This window comes from Budorcas taxicolor, chromosome 17, assembly GCF_023091745.1.
Source record: "Budorcas taxicolor isolate Tak-1 chromosome 17, Takin1.1, whole genome shotgun sequence".
In the NCBI taxonomy this organism is placed as follows: Eukaryota; Metazoa; Chordata; class Mammalia; order Artiodactyla; family Bovidae; genus Budorcas; species Budorcas taxicolor.
Window position 1 is genome coordinate 32,706,814 of NC_068926.1, and position 20,469 is coordinate 32,727,282.

The 20,469-nt window shown below is 34.6% G+C and overlaps 1 protein-coding gene across 1 annotated transcript in view; it reads right to left on the reverse strand.

Annotated features, from left to right (window-relative positions):
- Positions 1-20,469, reverse strand: part of FAT4 (FAT atypical cadherin 4) — a 184,200-nt gene that overhangs the window by 2,723 nt on the left and 161,008 nt on the right. Inside the window, exons 11-17 of the mRNA XM_052654811.1 lie at positions 15,726-16,033; positions 12,289-12,374; positions 11,182-11,361; positions 8,027-8,151; positions 5,952-6,169; positions 1,636-1,897; positions 318-320 (exon numbers count right to left, since the gene is read on the reverse strand). Of these exons, the coding sequence (XP_052510771.1) occupies positions 318-320; positions 1,636-1,897; positions 5,952-6,169; positions 8,027-8,151; positions 11,182-11,361; positions 12,289-12,374; positions 15,726-16,033 (1,182 nt within the window). The remainder of the gene's footprint in view (positions 1-317; positions 321-1,635; positions 1,898-5,951; positions 6,170-8,026; positions 8,152-11,181; positions 11,362-12,288; positions 12,375-15,725; positions 16,034-20,469) is intronic.

The following is a 20,469-nucleotide window of genomic DNA, read 5'->3' on the forward strand; positions in this document are numbered from 1 at the left end:
TGTAAGAACTAATCATGATGTAGGCTTTACCTTTTATGCTTTGACTATGTTACTCTGTCATGCATTTGTCAATGTTCCTTTTATTTGATGCATCATTCCACCCTAGTGTCATGTCTAGCCCATTTCCATAAGCTCCTGGGACATCTGCTTTTGTTCCTACTCTCCTGGTTTTCTTCCTATGAATTAGTCCCCTTTCTGTCTCATTTTCTACTAAACAAACACTGACTCTTAGAGTTACCCAAGTAAGGCCTTAGGCTTTCTTTTCAGTCTACACCCTCACATTTGCTTATTACATCCATGCCTAGTGCTTCAGTTACCTGCTTGACATGAGTAATTCCTAAAGATGTATCTCCAACTGGTCTACTCTGGATTTCTAGCCCATCTACCCAAAGGCCTTTCTCAAAGGTGCTCCAGACTCGGAGAACCCCAAACCAAAACCTTGATGTTCCTCATAGATGTGCTTATTTTTGTACCATTTGCAGTTTTCTCTCATAGTGGCACTACCCTTCTAGTTGGAAGGTCAGAAACCTCTCTGAATTTTATCAAAATCATTAACATTTTATTTGACTGTCATTTCTGATATTATTCCCTATCCCCTTCTTGTAAATCTCCTGCCACCACATAGTCAATCCTCACAAAATACATTGGCTAGATCACTGCAGTATCTTCCAGCTAATTTATGCAAGTCCCCTCTTGTCCTTCTCCCATGCACTTTCCAGAGTGTAGCCCCAAAGATCTTTATTATCACTGAATATCTAACTTTGATACTCCTATGATTAATTTTTCAGGTATTTTTCAGTAATTTTGATACTCCTGTGATTAATTTCTCACTGTTCCAAGAACGAGATCAAGATTCCCACATGCTCTAGAAGAACTGTCATTCTCCAACTTCATCTTTGATTTGTGACATCAGTCCTCAGTGTTGTGGGTTCTGTGATCCTGACTATCTATTTTTCCCTCTTTCATTCTCATCAATATAAATTAATTTTTCATTCCCTGCCATCCTTGTTTTCATGACAGTTTCCAGAGAAGTCTCCCTTTCTCCCTTTTTGGCAATCTCTTAGAATTCTATGTTCTTCCTCACATCATTTTTCATAGGTTAAAATAATGTATTTCCTTGTGTAATGATTTGATTGATGTTTGTGTTCCTTACAGGACCATGCATTCTATGGAAAGAGTCCACCACTGTAGTTCATGCCAAGTACCTACAGGGCTCTGTAAATATCTGTTGTGTGAATGCACAAATGGATGAGTAAATGAATGAATGTATAAATAAATGTTCAGTGCACAAGGAAAGGATCAAAACATCCTGGACTGAATTATGAACTTGGTAGAAAATGGCTAAAGAAAGTGATGGCCAATAATTTATTACTAACCTTCTAAAGATATTTATGATGGTCTTGAAAAGTAAAAGTGGACGTGTCAATCGCTCAGTCGTATCCGACTCTTTGCGACCCCATGGACTGTAGCCCTCCAGGTTCCTCTGTCCATGGAATTCTCCAGGTGAGAATGCTGGAGTGGGTTTTCATTCCCTTCTCCAGGGAGTATTCCTAAAGGATGTTATCAGGCATCTAGCTACTTTTATAGGAACAATTTTACCTTTCTTTTGTGCCTCCACTCAGCACAAGCATTTACCTGTTTGAGCGTCTCGATGAGCTTGATTGGGAGGAATTCCTCCAAGAGATATAGTGAGCACGTCCAGGCCACCAAAATCCTGAGTAGGGTGAATGATGTCTCTGTTATGAATTCTGTCAATGGACAGCACTGTGGCTGTTCCATTTTTCCCAATTAGGAAAGTATGCCAGTGGCCATCAGCAACATACACCTCAGGAATATTTCTCTCCACTTTGCCCGCAATTCCAGCATCTGATGTAAAATGTACTTTGCCATTCTTAATCTGTAAAACATATGAAAAATAATGTAGAATTAAACTATGATATAATTGAATAAAAGCAGAAGTATAAAGACACTAAGACACTGATCAACTTAAAGCAGAAAGAATACTTGAGGAGTCTGGTTGTATGAGAGTATATTTACTTATATTGCCTTTACAATTTTAAGTAACATATACCTTCATATTTAATAGGTTCACATTTAATAATTTTCAAGGTATTCTTATGTTTATAACTAGTTTTTCAAGATGTATATATTCATTTTCCAGAACACAAGTGAGATAATAATAGAGTGAATACTCCTCTTAGGATAAGTAAATCACACCTTTTTATGATTACTTATATTTTAATGGCAATTGCAAGTTTAAAAAAATTGTTTAGTAAATGGCCCACGGCTATCAAAAAATACTAAAACTACATCCAAAAAGAGAAATCAGTGCTTAACTAAAAATGAAGAATAGTTGGAAAAGTAAAAACATAAATACATTGTTTTACCTGTCATCTATTACACACTGGAATTGTATTTTAAAAAAAAATCATGCTTATTATTTATATCATTTATTGAGATGACAAGTATGATGAATAAAGGGTGAGTTCTTAATAATGAGGTGTCTGGGCAAGTCTTTATTTTGGCTGTCTTTTAATATTTATCTAAGGGATATTTGGTTTCTTTTACTTTGCCCACTAGAACATTGGGTAACAGGAAGCTCTTACTCCAGTTTCCAGCTCCCAGGTTTCCAGTTTTCTAAGTAGACACTTAGAAAATGAAATAATTTATAAGCAGGATGAAAAGAGCACAATCCCGTCACTACTGCCAGAGGATAAAGTGGCACTGAGCATCAAATGACGGGAATGAAAGGATGGATCCGTTTATTTTGTCACTCAGATCAAATGTTATTTATACATGCAACAAACACATCTGGTAGAACTAAAAATGAGTTCATTTTTACTTTGTGGAAAATATGCCTAACATATTTACATACGTTATTCATAATGTAATATTTTATTAAAGCTGTTTCTCCAGATAATAATATATCCCAGTACTGAACCCAGGACAAAAAAGAAAATTGTGGTTAAATGACAGTAATATCATCAAATGGACAAAGTCTCATGAAACACACAGGAATTATAGCAATTCATCTTAGGTTCTAGCCAGGGTCCTTTTTGGAAAGAAGCCTTCCGAAAAGACTTCTCCAAGCTTCATGTTTCTCTCCTAATTGATCACACCCTGTCATTCTTTCATGTGACCAATTTCTGGTGAAAAGGTCCATGGAACACACCATGTGTGGAGCAGGATGAATAAGAATCTATGTTTCCATTACAACATTCTTCATGTTCTACCTCTCCCCAGTAATACTCTACCTAACTCTTCTATCCACCCTAGCTGTCAAAATATCATGTGCATTTTTTGCTTGGTTTTATTTATTCATAGATTGATTTGCTCATTTAATTATTTATTTTTGACTCTATAGGGCTTGGGATCATCCAAAGTCTGTACAGCATACCTGGTCTTACTTCAAAACAAAAACAAGCAAACTATATACCAAAACCAGAATGATTTGGAGTAGATACAAAGCCCATCGCCTAACATTATTGCATTTCCAAATAAGGAGATAAACCAAGTGAGGGGAAAGAGAGATATGTGAAACACTTTAAATACAGTGTAAAACCCATGATACATAAGAATGCTTTTCTTGTGTTTTTCTCTCTGAATTTTTCTCTCCTTAGTTTCTTTCTTTCTTTCTTTCTTTTTTTTTAATCTGAATAAAGAGAGAGAGAGAGAAAGCAACTGTCAGAAACTAAGCCAAAAAAGAAAGAAGAAAACCAGGACCCATGGTCACTGATAAACTAATTGATAAGTAACAGTACATTCTAACTAGCGTCCTTGCCCGGATAAGCAGATTGTATTCCTGTCATCCAAGTAACTTGCCTGCTTACAACAGTCACTCTCTTCCTGTCTGTTCAGTTCTCCTTAATCACTGTTTTTTTTTTTTTTTTTTCTAATCTATTTACTCTACCTGCCAAACCCCTTAATCTCTGAAAAGCTACCTTTCAAAATTTTCATACAAAGGAAATGTGAATGGCCTGCATTAGTCATTATTTTGATTCAATTTCCCTTCAGGAAGAAAAGAAATCTCCAAGTGCTTGCTACCAATGTAACAAAATCTGGAGAAGTTGCATGCTGCTGTCCTGTTGGAAATGCAAGATTTTTACGGTGGTAAAAATGGATCCTGACATTCAGCTTCTTCCTTGAGGAAGAAAAATATTCTGTCTCTGACTTCTCCAAGCACATTGTTTTTGTATCTCTTGGCTTAAAGAGATAACATACAGAAATATTTCATATGTCATTTAAATGGCACGAAGACTTGGAAGAAGCTGAACAGATAATGCACAGACCTCAATGTCAAAGCCTCTCAATGCATATAAAAAATGTTTCTTGTAAGAATATGCAGGGCTACTGCTTTCTTTACTTCCAATACACTTTTCAATGAAAACTTATAAGCACCAAATAACATTAAACAGTGACTTAGGTGTTTTGTTTTGCAGTTACTCTATTACTTCTGGAACTGGGCTCTTTGTTTCAATAATGGAGGTAAAATTGGAACTTGAAGTTATTCTCCAACTGGATTAGGGCAGAGTTTCTCAGTCTCAGCAGCACTGACATTCAGACTGGATGGTTCTTTCTTACAGGGTATTGTATTGTGTGCTGAAGGATATTTACCAGCATATTTGACTCCCAACGACTAGATGCCGGTAGTAGTGCCCCTCTCCCCTGCCCCCAACAACCATGACAATAAAAAATGTTTCCAGGCTTTGGCAAATCAAAATAACCCCCAGTTGGGAATGGCTAGACCAGGGAGACTATGAGAATCTTAGAAACATTTCTTTCGTACTGAATATTTAAAGGTATATACAGGCTTGCCTGGTGGCAGTAAAAAAAATGTGCCTGATAATGCAGGACACACGGGTTCAATCCCTAGGTTGGGAAGACCCCCTGGAGAAGGAAATGACAACCCACTCCAGCATTCTTGCCGGGAAAATCCCATGGACAGAGGAGCCTGGTGGGCTACAGTCCATGGGGTTGCAAAATAGTCAGACATGACTTAGCAACTAAATAAGAGGCCACGTACCAACCAGAGTTCTCTTGGATGGTGAGAAATTTTGAGAATAAAGAGGCTGAAGTTTGGAGGTGAATGTCTGTTTTCTTTTTAGCATTGTATGTGAATTGAACCTACTAATTTTCTAAGTATATTGCTTCTTTCTTTATAAACTAAGCTTTTGGTAATTTTCAAAATATTGATATATCAGTGGAAATAATTCAGGAAATATGGATTTGTTTCTTAAGAATTTATTAATATAAATTCTAATAATTCTGCTGTTAATATAAAAATACAAGTGGAATTATACTGATATATATATATATAACACATTTACAGCTAAGAAAAAAAGGTGTGAAAGAATAATGATAAATCAACCATGAAATATAATGTTGCAGAAGTATTTATTTAGAAATTATTTGGAGATGCTAACTGAAATTTTACTTACAATAAATTCCAAAGATATTTAATTTCACAGGTGTTACATGGATAGTGAATCAAATATAAATATGTTCCAGAATAAAGGCAGAAAATTAAAACAAATTATTATTGTCCTGCCAATCAATATATACATATAAGTGTTTGGAATAATTCTTGGAAAAAGGTATTTTTTCCATTTCAAAGACACTTTTTGGTTTTACTTTGTTTTAAAGTAGGGTTAAAAACAATATAAATTTTTTGTCTGGCAAAATAGATTGCAACAAATTCTTTCTTTGCTGGCCTACCCAGCAGTAGTTTCTATTCTAAACAAAAGTGTTTAGAAACCAAACCATTCAGATCTTTGTTACTCTGGCCAGTGCCTGAGGAATAGTTAAGATAGATGATATTGGAATAGTGCCCAGCATTAGTTGGAACTCTAATGGATTGTAAAGAAAAGGATAGAAATTATGGGAGAAGTGATTTAAACCATGACACAGCAGGCGGTCTAATCAAATGAAGTCACCATTAGCTTTTATCTTACCTTCACAGTAGTGTAATTGCTGCTTTCTTGGATATGGATTAAAATGCCATTCTCGCTTCTTGTCCTGAATTTTACTTCCAGACTGTTCACACCAAAAGGCTCCAACATGGCACCTCGGATGCTCTGTCTCAACAAATATTCCCGCTTCTCATTCTGACTCATGTGGTAGTCCAAGCGCCCTTTGCCTTCTAATGATAAGGCTGTGTCTGGGGTAATAGCTGAAAGACAACAAAGAAAGATAAACATGAATGCATCCAACAGGCATTTTTTAGAGTTTCTTTGGTGATAAAAATTTATAAAACTTAACAATGAAATTATTAAGGATTTGGAATCAGTGTCCCCTAATCATCCTCTGAGAAAATAATTGCCACTTGAGAATTATTGTGTAAGTCGATTTCAAATGCTTAAATCTATGTCAGAACCATGAAATGTAAAACATTTTGTTACAATTATTCATTTAGAAAATATTTTTTAAAATATTTGATATATGCTATATACACTATGAATACCTGGAGAGATAGCTACACTTTAAAAATATACAGTTGAAAAATTAAATGACAAGTTTCACTGTGTTTCTAAAATGAATAATCTATAAAGTCTCTAACATGGAAAATTGGAACAAAGAAGGGTACAAACATTCATATTTGCAACTAACTTTATTAGTACTAATAAGTATGTAGATTTAATTTGCAACCATGTATAATTAGAATATATATTTTCATAATCTAATAAATCTTCATACTTGTGAAGTACATAAGTGTGTTATAGCTAACAGATCTAAAGAAAGAACATGAAGAAAATGAGCTCAAAAAGATTTCAGCAGTGAACAGTACACTTTAAAAAGGTAAACTATGTAGCATGAATTATACCTCAATTTTTAAAAAATAACCACAGGCTTTTCTCAAGTGAGTGGCATTTTATTTTCCAAATATAATTAGATTTCTACTTACTAAATACTCATTACTTTAGAAAAATATCATGTGAAAATGCACTTTTTCTGTATTTTGATTTTATCCTAAATAAACACAAACATACCTCTGCTACTAAGATCTACTTAATCATAAATTTCTATTCATTCTCAGAGCAGAATCAAATGACTACTTGAAAAGTGGTCAGATAGGTGCAATGATTCAGGTAGTAACCACTTATCTGACAACAAAGCAATTTTATTAAAAAGATTCCATTAGAGTTAGTCATATACAGCCAGAAATTAGGGAATACCATTCTCTAATGATGGAGAAGGAAATGGCAACCCACTCCAGTACTCTTGCCTGGAGAATCCCATGGACGGAGGAGCCTGGTGGGCCACAGTCCATGGGGTCACCAAGATCGGACACGACTGAGCAACTTCACTTCACTCACTTCATACTTTATCACTGGAGAAGGAAATGGCAACCCACTCTAGTATTCTTGCCTGGAGAACCCCATGGACAGAGGAGCCTGGCTGGCCATGGTCTTTGGGGGCCGCAGAGAGTCGGACACGACTGAAGTAACTAAGTATTCTCTAATGAACTCTTGAATATCATTAATATCTTATAATAATATTAGGGTTTAGAAACGAATAACTAATAAAAGAATTTTAAAAGTAATATTCAAAACCGATTTCAATAATTGCAATTTAAAATTTAAGTATCACCTTTAACTATAATAGATTTTATTGCCATTGCATGTTTTGAACTTAGTGTCCAGCAATTCAGTACTTTTACTTTTCAACCAAACACAACATGTTCACCAGAGAAATATCCCATAAAGGTAGATAATATTAGACTAAAACCTGAATATAGCTCTGGTCTTGTACATTTCCAAGCATCCCTATAGGTAAAACAACTAAATGATATATTTATAAAATGAAAACTAAGGACATATTTAATAAATATTTCTAAAAGGATTTCATGCTCCTTGGGTTGAGAACATGAATTAAAACATGTCACTCTATTTTACCAATTAGTCCCCATTTAATATTTTCAATAGCATTAAAACATAATACTTTTAATTCAATTACATATTTAGGTACATATATTTATACTTTTCATGGTCATTAGAATTTCCAGTGGAAGATAAAATAGCTTGCATACATTTTTCACAGTATTTCCCAGTCAGTCCTTCCCTGCAATGACACTGCTGCCATGACCAGTAATCTGTACACGTGCCACCATGTTGGCAGGGACTGTGAGTACAAGCGCCTTCTAGTCTGGGGCATCTAAAATAAAATCAGAGTAAAGACACATAAAGTACAAAGCCGGCAGGGGGAGAAATTTGATAACATTACATATAAACTTTTATTAACCTGTTCAGTTTTCATGAACTCAATTCTTTGAAACTTAGGTTGCAGCTATATTTGGAGCATCTCATCAAATGAAAAGTTGCCTTGTAACATATGCCCTGCCTCATTCATAAAAGACAAGATCAAGCAAAACATCTTAAACAGTAAAGAAAGAGGTGATAATTTCTTCCTTAAATTAATTTTTAACTGAGCAAAACTTCTTGGTCAAATAAACACTTTGGTTCATGTGCTCTCGGGGCTACATGTTTGCGTACCCAGCTCCTCCATTAAATGACTCATGCAACTAATCTTTACTGAATGGCTACTACATGTCAAACATGGTTCTAAGCATGAAGATAAAATGATGAAAAAAATCCACGTGTTCATGGAATACTTTTTTTTTTCCTTGTAGGGGAGGCAGACAAAAAACTTTAGATAAATGTGTAGTGTGTTGAGAAAGAAGGAAGTTCTGTGGGAAAATTAAGGCAGAGAAGGACTGGGAAAATTTGACGGATGTTCCTGGATCTCTGGTTTAGAGGTTAGACAGTGAAGGAAGGATTTGTCTTCATGAAGTCCTAAATAAAGTGAGAGAGTAAAGTATATCTGGTCAAAGATCATTCCAGGCATAGCAAAGAGCCAAGTGAGAGAGTCCTGAAGTGAAAGTGTCCTTGGCAGGTTTGAGGGACACCAAATGGCAGAATACAGTCAGAACAGCGATGTGAAGAAGGAGAAGAGGTAGATAACGGTAAGGAAGATAAGGATGCGAAAAGAGCTCTGTCAGAAATGGCTGGGACATGACCTGAGGACTTCCATGTTTGCTGTCCATGCTGGACCTTTGCTGAACACTACATTAAAACTGCTGAATAGTTGCTGCCTTGCAAAAAGGAAAGAATAATGCTGAGAAGCAGACTTTTCCTGGATTAAACAAAATACACTTTCCCCTAGTAACAAATGAGGTATGCTCCAGAATCCAATCATACGTGTAGAATAATTTTACTCTCCAGTCCAAAGTTTTGATAAGTAACTTGTGTACGCCTGCATTAATTTCACTCTTTCTCCTACCAAATAAACAAATGAACAAACAAAATGCTTGTTCATTTTATTTCCAATGGGACATTACTTTGGGCTCTTCTGGAATCTGTGACCCTTAAATTCCAATCTGAAGATCCCAAATAAACTGCCTTTATGCCTCTTTACATTCCAGATCCTTTTGGTTGAGGTCAGTCAACCAAGGGGAAGTCAGTCTTATAAATCAGGGTAAGAACTGATTTCTGTTTTTATTTTCTTTAATTTTTTATTTGTTTGTTTTATATTGGAGTAGAGTTGATTGACAATGTTGTCTTCAGTTTAGTTCAGTTCAGTCGCTCAGTCGTGTCCAACTCTTTGTGACCCCATGAATCGCAGCACGCCAGGCCTCCCTGTCCATCACCATCTCCCGGAGTTCACTCAGACTCATGTCCATCAAGTCAGTGATGCCATCCAGCCATCCCATCCTCAGTCGTCCCCTTCTCCTCCTGCCCCCAATCCCTCCCAGCAGCAGAGTCTTTTCCAATGAGTCAACTCTTCGCATGAGGTGTCCAGAGTACTGGAGCTTCAGCTTTAGCATCATTCCTTCCAAAGAAATCCCAGGGCTGATCTCCTTCAGAATGGACTGGTTGGATCTCCCTGCAGTCCAAGGGACTCTCAAGAGTCTTCTCCAACACCACAGTTCAAACGCATCAATTCTTTGGTGCCTTCTTCACAGTCCAACTCTCACATCCATACATGACCACAGGAAAAACCATAGCCTTGACTAGACGGAACTTAGTTGGCAAAGTAATGTCTCTGCTTTTGAATATACTGTCTAGGTTGCTCATAACTTTTCTTCCAAGGAGTAAGCGTCTTTCAATTTCATGGCTGCAATCACCATCTGCAGTGATTTTGGAGCCCAGAAAAATAAAGTCTGACACTGTTTCTACTATTTCCCCATCTATTTCCCATGAAGTGATGGGACCAGATGCCATGATCCTCGTTTTCTGAATGTTGAGCTTTAATGTTGTGTTAGTTTCAGGTATACAGCAAACTGATTCAGTGATATACATATTTCTATTCTTTTTCAAATTTTTTCCCCATTTAGGTTATCATAAATTGTTGAGCAGAATTCCCCGTGCTATCCAGTAGGTCCTTGTTGGTTATCTACTGTAAATATAGCAGATTGACATAACTTCTGTTTTTTAAGCATCATTCTGTTTGCTGGTTGGAGAAGGCAATGGTACCCCACTCCAGTACTCTTGCCTGGAAAATCCCATGGACGGAGGAGCCTGGTAGGCTGCAGTCCATGGGGTCACTAGGAGTTGAGTTGCACACGACTGAGTGACTTCACTTTCACTTTTCACTTTCCTGCACTGGAGAAGGAAATGGCAACCCACTCCATTCTTCTTGCCTGGAGAATCCCAGGGAAGGGGGAGCCTGGTGGGTTGCCATCTATGGGGTCACACAGAGTCAGATATGACTGAAGCGACTTAGCAGCAGCAGCACCTGTTTGCTGGTGGATTGACATACCACATTTTGTCAGAAAGAGAGGAGGCAAAGGTGGTACAGAAACTGTGGTTGACCAAGTGCGTGGACTGAGTTATTATTATCTGAGATGAGACAAAATACAAGGAGTGGGTTTGGGAGGAGTCAGGAAGGAAGGTCAGAAGTTCAGTCTTAAAATTAAGTTTGAAAGACTTGTTAGACATACACCCTGGATATTGTGTATGCTGTCAGATATGAGGGTAAAGTTCAGAGGAGAGGTCAGGTTTAAGATAAACATTTCAGAGTGATCAGCTTTAGAGACAGTACTTAAAACCAAGGGCTATATAAAATGACTTAGAAAATTTTTTTTAATGACTTAATGACTATAGATACAAACAGAAGAAGTTAAGATGAGAAAAATCAGAGTATTTACAGTTTTCTTTACAATAGTAAGAAATGAGGTTGCCATACTGATCTAGGATCCCTTGTGCTGCCAAAGCTTGGCTGGGTTCCAGAGGCCTTCCATTGACTGCAAACTCCATTATACACCCGACAAAATCATGACTTTCTACGTGTCCTCTCCTCTGAAGGATTGGCTCTAGTGCTCTAATACCACCAACTGTGACTCGATTAGGCTGAACATCCAGAGTCCTACATAAGAAAGGAAAGATATGGATTGGCACAGCATTGTAACTTAATTATACTTTAATCAAAAATAAGAAAGGAAAGATATGTATATTAGTATCAATGCAATAGATTCCTGTAGAATATTTAGTTTAAGAAAGGATGACTGTAACTTTTCCTGGCATATATTAAGACATAGTACATATCAATGGAAAACCTTACTTACAGATGCATGTTTTCTAAACAGATACCTACAGGATTGTTAGATTTTTCAGGGAACAGAAAATTACAAAACTAGTGGAAATAATATTTTCAGTTAGTCAAATGAGATATATATAACAATGTTAAGTTTTTGAGAAGGTCCATACTATCAGAAAGAAAATAAAATGCAGTAGAAGTAAAAACGTTAATATTAATGTCAGATTACATTTTTCCTTCACTATGGAGATAATAAGGAATCAAGTAAGTCAATAAAAGCAAATGGATGATGTATCACTATTTCTTTTCTCTCTCTGTAACTATTTCTATAAAAATCACTTATGTTTTAGGTAAGGTAAGATTGTATTTCACCTTCAGGCACTAGTGAAAAATATCTGTCAATCATTGTCACATACAACTTTCAAAAATACATTTAAAAGAGGATGGGATCCTTATCCTAACCTTCTTGCAGGACCCTGGTCACGTGCAACTATTTCACGGAGCTTCTGAAAGAGGATAGGCTATATTAAGCTTTCCTTCCTCTAGCTTTATCCTCATCTGTACCACTTCATTTTTACACCATTTTTACACATTTTGTAGACTATTAACTTCTTGTTGTTTAGTATGAAAATCCCTTTGAGAGGACAAAATATCTTCAACTTTTATATAATACTTAGCATAGTAAAATTATTTTAAAATACAATTTCACTTTGAATTTTAATTGATAATAAAGATCAAACTAATAATTTTACTTACCAGTCATCTGAAACTGCCACATTACTAACAGTGCAGTATCCTGCTTCTTGGTTCTCAGAACAAGAGTCCACAGTTAAAGAAGCGGCCTATAAAGCAAGAGAAAGAAATGTTCAGTATGAATTATATCATCCCTGTTGTTCTTTACAGCTAACACTATCCAGGACTTATTTCTGCATGGACATGATCTTTAAATTGAAATAAAATTTTGATGTATTGGGTGGCCAGAAAGATAACATCTTATGGAAAAATCCAAATGAACTTTCTGAGTAACCCAATAGTATACTATAATAGTTTGTTTCTACGTGGACATGATTTTTAAATTGAATTAAAATTTTGATGCATTGAGTTGGCCAGAAAGTTCACTTGTTTTTTCCATAACAACTTACGGAAAAATTCAAGCAAGCTTTCTGAGCCACCCAATAGTATAATACAATTATAATTCAGATGAAGCATTGGCAATATGGACTGTGGCCTGCCAGGCTCTTCCATCTGTGGAATTCTCCAGGAAAGAATACTGGAATGGGTAGGCATTCCCTTCTCCAGGAGATCTTCCCAACCCAGGGATCGAACCCAGGACTCCAGTATTGCAGGCAGATTCTTTACTGTCTGAGCCATCAGGAAAACCTACAATTATAATACATGATCCAATTAGGAGTACACATTTCCTTTATATACCTAAAGCTAAAACTGTGAAACTATTACATGTAAGAAGTGGGAAAGTGCTTTAAAAAATCTTCTCCAGCACCCTTGTTTTACAGATGAAAGAATAAAAATGTCATTAATATCTCTTAGGATATCATACGTTAGGTGTGAGACAGCTTCCTGGGATTACAATCTTAAGAAAAATGCTTATCCTACTATCTAGCTATTCCAAAAAACAAACAAAAAAATAGATGTCTAATTTTTAAAAAGTTATATCCAATAATATTTCAGTCATATTCACAAAAAGATTTTGGAAGTATACTATAAATACTACTACTGCAACCTATGAAGATTGTAATACTTTTAATAAAGATAAAGTTTGAGATGATTTAAACAAGTCATATAGATGCTCTTTTCATTTTTAAGAATCATCTTTATAAATGGCATATTACAGCATATTTATCTATAGTGTGAATGCATTATTATTTATTATTATATAGTAGTAAATCAGCAATATCATTTCAGTCACAACTTACAGTAATCATTTTTGTATCTTAAGAGATGCACATTCCCCTGAGGAAAAAACCTTCTGTTTAGTATGACATATTAATACTCCATTTGATCAATAAAAAAAGTCTTCAAGTCATGGTCATCAGGCTCAAGAATATGGTGGAATTCAGGGCTCTCCATACTGGGCAGTGGCCACTGGGGATGGCAGTGATCCACTTTAAGACCAAGCTTGTTGCATATTCGTGTTGCTCTGTGCTCTGCAAGGCTGTTGTGATGCCCCTTCTTTGTTTTCCAAACAGCAGTGAAATTCTGCGAAACTTCGCATATTTTCACTGGTGAAATCATAAAGTTGATATTCAGAGTGTGGACTTTCACAGCATGGCTACTAAATAAAAAGAGGCCTGATCCCAAATCCAGAAACACAGAACTGATGGTTTCTCCTAATGCAGAACACCAAAGACTACCTAAATTTACTTGAATACCATAGGACAAGACTAATCCAACTTTCTCCACTTCTAGAAAAGAAAAATAAATACTATGAAAGCATTTATAAGAAGGATTGTCATTTGAGGTAAATTTTAATTAAAGCAAAACAAAGGTAGGAAACATAAAACAGGGTAGTTAAGCAAGTTAACTAACATTACCTACAAGTTAAATGCAAAAGAATCCAGTTTCCTGTCTTTCATTATGTATGGAAATGATTTATTTCTTGAGTATAACATTTTTATCAATATCACAGATGATTTTGTGAGACTGACCATAAAAATATATACTTAGGTGGGATTTGTAAAAGTAGATCTTAAATACTTCACATTTCAGAAATAATAAATAGGGCCGATTTATACTTACTGTGCATCAAATGTTACTGGCTAAACTATTTAAAAATTTTCCTATAAGTTAATTACTGTAACTGATTATAAACTTCATAAACTCTCATAAACTATGTAAATTTCTTTCTTGCCACTTTCTCAAAGAAATTATCAATACTATCATGTTTAGGAAACATTTACATTCTCAATTTTATGTCAAGTCTTTCATGCCTTTTTTAGTTAACTATTTTAAATGTTAATTTTTCCAGTGATCTATAAAACTGAGTGACATTCAATCTCAGAAGAGGTATTAGGTTTTCATAATACAATATATGCTTATTTTGACTATTAATTTAAGCACATTTCCTTTCAATTTATTTCTAAGACAAAATGCAAACACATCTCTATGTATACTATGTAAGTACCCATCCATTCTAGAGATTCCTAAACTTATCATAAGCTAGAGAGTCACGTGGACATTTACGAATGCTTTAATTAGGAAAACTTGCATATGGCATCATATTTTCAACAATGTTCATACTTAACATATTTTTCTTATTTTCTAAAAGCTTGGTGACACAACTCAAAGGAAAAATACTTGAGGGGAAAGTTTTATTTGAATAAAAGCTCATTCAATTTCATCTTTACAGTTAAATGCACCTTCTCTTTTACTGTTGAATTTTTCTACCAGTACTGCTGTAAATTGAGATGTTTTTATCCTGTCTTTGCAATGATTCAGATCTGAGAAGTTAATGACTTTGCCAGTTTCCAACAAAATCCTTTTGAACCGTAGAAAGCGACAGATTCAAAATCCAGTAGGGGCCTTACTTTGGATGTATTCCGAAATAAGGGGAATTTTTTCCTCTGACTGAAGAAATAATGACAAGGGGTTTTCCCCTCCCCACTAAAACCTGATGACTGTGGTGATCCATTACAAATGAACTGAAATAGCTTTTTTCTCTTTCCTGTTGGGTATATCTCATGGTACCTCTTTCTTTGTCCTCCCTCTTGCTTTCAAGTCCTTCTTTGATACAATCAAAGAATGCTCACGAAGTTTAAAGGGACCTTAGAGGTCATCAGGTAAAATCCTCTATTCTACACAAGAGCCCATGGACAACATCTTAGCAATATGGATACCTTATATATGCTTGGAGGGTTGTGATCTACTAAACCCCATTAGCTTCAACTCTCAGTGTTAGAAAATCACCATGGCAAATATAAGCTCCAATCTATGTATATCACCAGACTCCATGTTTGTTCTAATTCTGTCAGATTCTATATGACTGGGTACATCAATAAACAGGGACACTGCAATTTTCTAAATCCCTGTTCTCCAGGAGATTTTTCTCTAAGCGAATATGTACAATTAAACTTAATTTTCACCACAATTCATGCTTTAACATTTCAAGTTTCCAGCCTGGTTGACTGGATATACAACAATATAAAGCAAATTTTAATGCAGAGTAAATATCTTACCATTCCTGCTCTCCGGGCAATCACAGTGTGAAAATGTCCGTCTGACACCTTCTTCATGGTGGTGAGTTTATAGGTACCACTGCCTAAATTATAGGAGAATCTTAACCTTTCTTCAGCAATTTCAAGGGCCAGAAACTCAGCCCGATCCCCTGTCTGGTTGTCATAGTTGTAAAGCAATAAAGCATGACTTTTAATAGTTGCAAATTTGACATAAATATAGTTGTTATTGGGATCCAAGCTGGGGAATTCCATGTATGATAACTCCTCAAATCCATAACTATTCAACTCGCAGTGTTTTCCAAAGACACCTGTAGATGGGAAAATTAACATTTTGACACATCACATTCAAGTAAAGATTTATTATATGACTTTTATTAAAGTATATTAAAGTTACAATAATAGGTCATACTTCTAATAAATTTTTATTACTCTCCAAAGAATACTGTCTAAATTTAATTGAAATAGAAATAAAAAAGATTTCAAAAGCATATAAGAAATGATAAACTGGTAAAATTGTTTTTCTTTGGCAAATTAGGGAACATATCCTAATTAATCTAACTATGCTTAATTTTTTTTAAATAGAATTAGTGGAATGGAATATGTCTGAAGAGGTTTCTTTCCTGGAAAACGTTCAAAGTGATTTTGTCAATCTTTTTAAAGTTCAATATGCTATCATTTTCAACCCAGTTACTTCCTTCATAATATACAATTCTTGAAAACAACTTTAATTCAACTAAGGATTGTAAATTTGTTTTTGACTAAAAACAAAATTAGTTCCTGCACTTGTGGTATTTTTGAGTCACAAAATTAAGAAAAGGAATCATTGCTTTCAGGGATGAAAATAACTGTCTAAGTTTTTATCTCTATCTCTCTCTCTCTCTCTCTTTTCTTTTTCTTTTTTTTTTTTATACCCTCTTTGGGTATAATTTACAGCAGCTACTTTGAAATAGCTTTCTGTTTTTCTGAAATTCAGCATTCCCACTTGTTTGTGCTGGTTCTTTTTCAAACTTGAAAAATGAGTTTTATTGATGTTAAAATGCTATGCCAAAATTCTTTTCCCACAAATATTAGTAGACTGTAGCAAATGATCGGAAAATTAACCCATGCCAATACATCATAATTCATATTAACTTGCAAAGGTTTCATTCCTTCATTTTGGCTGTACATCTCATGTAAATGCATTAAATTTAGATTCAGGGAATTGTTCTGCTAGAAGAAATCAATGTCATCATTTTACAGAATATTTAAAACTTGTCCAAGGTCATGGAACCATGAGAAACAGAGCCAAAATTTGAGGCCAGATCTACTGATCATCTGGTTGTTTTGACTATGCTACATCTTATATTCAAATGTTCTTTAAATTAAAATGGCCTAGAATTTCCTAGTATCATTTATCTTTTTTCTGTAAAGGATGAGATAATATTTATTATAAATGAGTAGGAAATCTATATAATTTATTTTTAATCATTAACACAAAAAATTATCAGAATTATATGTATTATATATATCATATATACTATATATAGTACAAGGAGATCCAACTAGTCAGTCCTAAAGATAGTCAGTCCTGAATATTCATTGGAAGGACTCAGGCTGAAGCTGAAACTCCAATCCTTCGGCCACCTGATGTGAAAAACTGACTCATTGCAAAAGACCCTGATACTGGGAAAGATTGAAGGTGGAAGAAGAAGGGGAAGATAGAGGATGAGATGGTTGGATGGCATCACTGACTCAATGGACATGAGTTTGAGTAAGCTTTGGAAGTTGGTGATGGACAGGGAAGATTGGCATGCTGTATGTAGTCCATGGGTTCACAAAGAGTCGGACACAACTGAGTGACTGAACTGAACTGAACTGATATATATGGGATATGTTTATTTGTGTATGTCATAAATATATCTATCATATAAATTTTATATAGAATAAAATTTCAAGTTTATATTAAATATATATTTAATTATATACAGATTATTTAAACATGCAGAAAGAGTAATCAAAGTTAAATACAAAGGAAAAATAAGGCATACAAAATGAAGTAGATTGTTAAAGAGAGATTTTGAGTTGTTCCCTTAGGTCTCTTATGATTAAGTTCTAATAAATCTATGAAAATATACTTAAAATTTGAATATAGGTTACCAGGAAGATGTTCTATATTTTATTTAAATTGATACTGTACTTTCAAACATGATAGTATTTTTTATAGAATATATTATCTGTTTAAGGCTTTTTGTTATCATTTCCAGAGAAATGTAAATTTTTGTCTTTGAAATCATCTTAATGAGGATTCAAAACTGGCTTTCCAAATGGAATGCTATGAAACAAATCTACATAAAGATCAAAAGAAATTATTCAAATTACTTTAATAAGAAATATCAAGTGTATACAAAGCTCTACACATATTTAAACATAACTATATAGGCTCTTTTACAAAGACTTAAGTACTTATGTTTTCTTTCTAAAACATAAGCTTATAAAAAAATTAAGTCTAAACAACAGCTCTTTTGCCTATGAGAAGGTAAACAGTGCAAAAGTTTTTCCAACTTCAAAATTATAGTTAAGATGTTCTTTTATAGGATTCACATGTAACTACTTCCAGCTATTTAGTTGAAGTGTTCCATTTACCATTTTTATTTGTATGTTTCACCTACATTCAATTTATACTACTTTTTTCTTTTAATTCTATTTCTTTTTTCTCAAATCTGTATTGTTTCAAGGTTTTTTGTTTTGCTTTGCTTTCTCTTGTAAGGCTTCAGTTTCCAGCTGACAATATGCAAGTTTAAATAATGTTTCTTTTGCCTTTTCCACTTGAAGGAATAGGGGCATAAATGCACACTGCCAGTACATGTGATCTGTCTCTATTTTAATTTATATTATTATGCTAGTCCCTTGCCCCTGAGGATCTCTGGTATGGTGAGGAGAAGGTTTACTTGGACCCCAAAACCCTTCTACCCAAAAGGCAATGACTGTTGTATCAGCTGTACTGCAGCAACAATTTGTTCTTACTTATTATCAACTATATTATATCCTCATATGTACACATGAAATACAAAGGAATTTTTTAAAATGTAAAAACCTTTATTCAGTCACTTAAAAATAATTTTTCCACTCCAATCCTTTTATCTTTCCTTCCAAAACACAAGTTAAACCATGAAATTTGATTGTGGTTATGTGCAAAAATTTAAAATTTAAATTTACTTAAAATGGATAACCAACAAGGACCTACTGTATAGCACAGGGAACTCTGCTCAATATTATGTAACAACCTAATAGAAAAGGAAAAGGAGTTAAAAAAGAATAGATACATGTATGTGCATAACTGAATCACTTTGCTGTTCACCTGAAACTAACACAACATTGTTAATCAAATATATTCCAACATAAAATGAAAGTTTTCTGTTTGTTTTTTTTTAAAGAGATTATTGAAAGAAAGAAATTTTAGGAGATGTAACATTGTGGTTATTTTTAACATGATCTGCCTTTTACTGCTTCAAGTGCATTATTAGATTCAACCAGATGATCAGTAGATCTGGCCTCAAATTTTAGCTTTATTTCTCATGCTTCCATGACCTTGGACATGGGATTAGATTATTATGAGATTCTCAAGGATTTTTTTTTTTTTTTAAAGAGGTACTGTGACTATCATCCTGGACTGAAAATGAAATTGTGTTATAGTCACTATATCATTTTGGGATAGTTTTTTTTTAAATTTTCTTTGTTTGACTATAGACAAATCCCTCAATTCCCAGGCCTCAGAACCATTGCTACAACACAAGGCTTACAATTAGAATTTTCATATTCTGTTTCCCTTTATCATTCTTTTGATATTGTGTTCTAGAAAAGAAAAACTGGATAGTCATGGAATTACTTGAAAATGAATTATTGTTACGTTTACTGATTACTGTAGCTCAGCTGGTAAGTAATCTGTCTGCAAGTAATCTGTCAGTAATCTGGTTCATTTCCTGGGTTGGGAAGATCCCCTGGCTTCTCCAGGACCCGCTACCCACTCTAGTATTTATGGGCTTCCCTGGTAGCTCAGATGAGGAGACCTGGGTTCAGTCCCTGGGTTGGGAAGATATTCCGGAGAAGGGAATGGAAACCCATTCCAGTATTCTTGCCTGCAAAATTCCATGTACGGAGGAGCCTGGCAGGCTACAGTTTATGGTGTTGCAAAGAGTTAAACATGACTAAATGACTAACCACAGCACAGAAACCTCAGATTTTTTTTAAGTTCTCTTTTCTGCTATACATTGAAATTCATTTTTCAGGTCAATGTAACTCTGTAATAAATATATTCAATAAAAAAATAGAAAAAATCCTTTCCTCTCTTTCTTATGGAAAATAGACAGGATCTCTAACTACCTGCAGGACCTCTAGAGATGAATACCATATTATGGAGTAAAGCAGCCTTTAAATAAATGGAATAATCACCAACCTAAGAAACAAACCAAGTTAAAAGCTTCCTGCAAAGCTGTTCTCATAGTTCTTGGCTGTCCTAGGGCTGGGTAACATTTGGGTGAGACCTGGAAGGAATCTTTTAATTCATTCTGCTATGATGAATAAATATGTATGTATATAAAAAAATTCTTTTTAGCAATTTTCTTCCTTAACAGAATACATTAATCTGAATTTTGATTAGTTACATGATATTATCTACAAAGCCTATATGAAAAATGCATGTCAAGTTACCAAATCCTTCTAACAGAAAAGGCTGAATTAATGCAAAAAACAAATGTAAAAAACAAAA